This window comes from Lactuca virosa, chromosome 6 (assembly GCF_052849685.1).
Source record: "Lactuca virosa cultivar CGN04683 chromosome 6, Lactuca_virosa_CGN04683_v6, whole genome shotgun sequence".
NCBI classification, from domain to species: Eukaryota; Viridiplantae; Streptophyta; class Magnoliopsida; order Asterales; family Asteraceae; genus Lactuca; species Lactuca virosa.
Window position 1 is genome coordinate 222,661,789 of NC_136431.1, and position 4,436 is coordinate 222,666,224.

General features: G+C 37.5%; 1 protein-coding gene across 1 annotated transcript; it reads right to left on the reverse strand.

Moving 5' to 3' along the window:
• Window positions 1–3,505: 3,505 nt before the first annotated feature.
• On the reverse strand, window positions 3,506–4,174 carry LOC145122331 (protein SRC2 homolog). Its single transcript, XM_079057947.1, has one exon. The coding sequence runs from the start codon at window positions 4,172–4,174 to the stop codon at window positions 3,506–3,508; it is 669 nt and encodes a 222-aa protein (XP_078914073.1).
• Window positions 4,175–4,436: the final 262 nt, after the last annotated feature.

Sequence of the window (4,436 nt, forward strand, 5' to 3'; positions counted from 1 at the left end):
GGTGTTTACGGCCCAAACTCCTCTTGTTTGGCCGCAAACACCTTGCTAAGGTGTTGTTTGTTTTGTTTGTTACACACCACTCATAACGACACTTCCTTTTATTTATCCGTTTGACGAAAATAAAATAAAACACCCAAACGGACTTAAATCCGGCCAAAAATGTACTGAAATGTTTTTGACTATTATTTGAAGTGTTTGACTGTAGAGATTATACAAATGAAAATTTCGGGTTGTCACATCCAATAACATAAGAAAATCAGACCTTGGTTAAATAAATTAACCCAAGGTTACAAGAATAATTAAATTAAAATAACTAAACGTACCGAGAAAAACCGGGGCGTTACACTAATCCAACAAACTCAACCAAACTTTAGATCCATAACATATAACCTTCAAGGGACCTCAAGGATCCATAAAGTTGTCAAGTTTACGGAATCCATTCATCCAAACTTTAACAAACATGGAGAAAATGCACAAAAAGCCTAGATCTAGAAGCAAAGAACATAAAGCTTGGAACTTGAACACTCACAATGGTCCAAAGTAAATGCTACGAGATAATGATGAGATTTGCAAGCTGGAATTATGCACCAAGGATGCTTCCTTCTCCTTCAAGACACCAAAAGCTCAAGAACTCAACCATGGAGACTAGGGTTTCGTTGATAGGGTTGGATGTTGAAGAGGATGCCCTAAACCTTGAGTTTAGGGGCTTAAATTTGGAAGAAACCCTAAAAGATCATGGGCTTAGGATGCAGCTACCGTCACGTCATGACCTTCCTCTTGTCACGTCGTGACAGCCATCAGAAACATGTGTTCTTCATTTGGCATGTCACGTTATGACACTCCTTGCGTCACGTCGTGGAATATGGTTTTCATCAACCATGCCTTTGACTCCTTTATATCATCAACTGATCCAATCCGAGAAACGAGTGTTACACATGTACCCTAAAGTGAGGGGAATTTTCAACACGTACTCACCTCAATCACAAAAAGGATAGCTAGTCCTCTTCTAGTTCCTTTCCTTAGAGAAACACTCTCAATCACCACCTATATAACATGGATGGACATAAGTCATTAAAAATGACCAAAATACTCCTCATAGATCTTTAACATTTAGATATTCCCGATAAGCTTATTTACTTCCTATTAGCTTATATATAAAGTTTGAGGGAAATTGGTGATCGTTTACTAGGTTTTCCACAAAAAAATACACTTAACAGACCATTTGATATGCCCTGTGTCAAAATGACACGCCCCCGTGTCAAAATTGTAGGTCACCATTTTGTGCAGAATTTTGCTAAAAGCTTTGTAACTTGTTCCCTAAACCTCCAATAGCCACTAAACTTTACCAAGTGGTTATTAAGGACTAAATAAAGGTTATCAACTCCTCAATTACTCAATTAATCGTTATTACGTAGTCATTAAGACCTTTACCAAAATGTTAAGTTCATAATGCTTACAAACACTCAAATGAAAGGGTTAAGAGCTCAAGTTGCTTAAGACACTCTTTAACCAATATGACTTATTCCCAAATCATTTAATACATCATTGGGTGTTGTCAAGTACATAAAACCACAACCAACCTCATTGCAAGTACCTAATGTAACTATGGAATCTTCAATTCCATTCCATGTTCCTAAATTACCATTAGGTCAAAACAATTATTAAAGCTAGAACTTCACTAGCATTCCTTCATGTTAATGACTTAATGTTCCAATACCATATCTAGAGTGTCAATTCATATTCATGAATGTCATTCACTCCTTAGATGTTACTCTTTACGTAGTAATCCATAGATTTCCTAAAATACCCTTATGGCCACAAATTCCATGGATTCATCCAATAATCAATCAACACTTACGCATTGCTCCAGAGTTTCATTTAAGGAGAGAATGAAAAGGAAGCGGCAGGATTAGGAAAATATCATTGCTCCCGAGTTTATTTATTGGGAGGAAGAGGAGAGAAATGAAATGAAGATTTATACTAATCTTCCTTAGAAACTGTCTTCCCAAATCGGGAGGAATTGGAGATAAAGGAAAGGAAGATCGTTTCCTTTCTTTTCTTTTCTCTCGTTTTCTTTTTCTTTTCTTCCCTTTAGTGAACTCAGGAGCGGAGGGTTAGTATTTTGCTTCCGAACCATTCTAACAACATTCATTCATGGTTATGAACTTCATTTGCTCAACAATTGCTCAACTACAAAGGATTCCATTGTTTTCATCATATTGTCCCCAAAGCCATTTCAATCCAAGCTTATACATGATTCTACCATCATGGATGAGTTTGACCATTCCAATTGAATTCATTGTCATCAAACATCATCCAGGTCATTGAATCCATTCCAATTTAACATATAGACAAGAAATCACCAATTTTGATTTCTAGGGTTCATGAGCGTTTTCATCCAAATCCTCAAATCCATTAATGGGGTGATTGTTTGAGATTGGTATCATCAAAACTACTCAAGAGAGTTAAGAAAACCAAACCCTAACCATCATAACAAGCTAAAATCGACATCGGGGTTTCCCCTAAGTCATGAATTTGAATTTGAGAGCTAGAGGATAAGAGATTTTACCTTAAATGATCTCAATCCATTGTTGTAACTTCAATCTCTTGATAGATCTTCACTTTAGCATGAAATCCTCTCCAAAATCGCCATCTTCTTGACCCCAAACTCTCTCCATCGTGAATGGCTGAAGTGGGGGAAGGGTGGCACCTTATAATCCTGATTTTAATATTTGGTCCCTTAAGTTTGAACCTTTTTTTGACCAAAACTACCCAAATCCCAATATTTTATATATTAACTTAAGGGTTTACATAATATGTCCTTCCCCTCCCATTATATAGATTTAGTAGTCTATTTCCCAAGTTAAGCCTTTGGTTAAACATTTTACCAAATCTTTTGGTCCCTTAACTTTGAAATATTATTATTTAAACTTTTTTTATTTCTAATATTCATATCAAATAACAATATGATCATTACTTAATGATTTAATTATGTAAATCATCCTTTATTTAATTACCTTGTTAATTTAAGAACATGGATCTTAAATTTTAAGATGTTACACAAAGAAAATTGCAAACCACAAGAACTAATTTTACAATTCTCTTTTTTTAATTAAGTTGGAAGAATGTAGATCATTAATATAATACTAATAGAGAGAAAACCATACATCAAAATATAACATTTTTCATAGTATATCAATCAAAATACATATCAAACATGAATGATTACATGAGATAATATCAGGACGATTCAAACAAGATAAAACTGACTTTTTTTCAATACTGTTATAACATTGTGGTCTTCGGTAAGATGATCTTCTTCATTAGATGCTAATCCTTCTGATGTGGACAAAATAGAGAAGAAACACCCCCAAAATGCATAGTAATCCATGTTTCAGACCAAGAACAATGAATGATCAAAGCCTTAAAATCGTCATTGCTTTCAGTTTCCATGTCCTTCAATCAACCCCCGCCACCACTGCCTGCCACTAATCTAGTCCATTGATTACGGTCCTTGCTGCAAATGTTGATTATAACCCATCTGTGGGGGAGGAGGATATGGATACGTCCCTGGCGGTGTTGTGCCCGGTGGTGGGTACCACGTGCCACCATACTGGGGCGGCGCTGGGCATGGGTAGTTTACATATCCTGGAGGAGTTGTTGAGTATGGTTGCTGGGGATAAGCAGGCATCCCTTGTTGATTTACCATGTATGCAGTGCCTGGAACCGGTACTGGATGAGAACCGCCGTCTGCTCTAACCGGAAGCACCTTCTCTCTAAATTCGTGTGAAAAGGTGAACGTACCTTTACATTTTCCTCTCGTGGACTGAACCTGATAGTCGACTTCATGTTCGGTGGATCCATAACCGGAGTTTGTCTCAAGGAGTTCACGGACAGGGATGGATACCTCGCCAATGTCTTTGTCACCAAGCATGCGGTGTTGCCGGAGGACAAACAGGAGGGTGCTGGTCTGGATGGCTGACTCCTCGACGGGGAACTTAATCCGGTGGTTCCACCTAGGGTTCCGGCCGTTGGACATATGGGTCTTTTTTTCAATGACGGATTTGCCATTTATCAACGAAACAACGACGTAAACTTTCATCTTGAAGACTAATAAGAAATTATCTAGGCCACTGGCGGAGATCACCGTGATGTCCAATGGACGAGAATCCATTAATTATATAATTCTTTTGCCCTATATATTATATACGACTTTTAATCCCACTGCTCTTAATTAGGTTTTGTTTTTCTTGATTTTTTTCATACAACTCGAACCCCACAAATGTAGGTTCGAGGCATGAAAAAAACCATGAAGCGTTGCTGTTAATTAGCGTTTGTTCTTTGTTGTGGGTGGAGGATGGTAACTTGAAAGAAATACGTTTATCAGACACGGCAGAAGTGGTGTTGCTAGGGCTGAGAAGATGGTGGCCTTAACT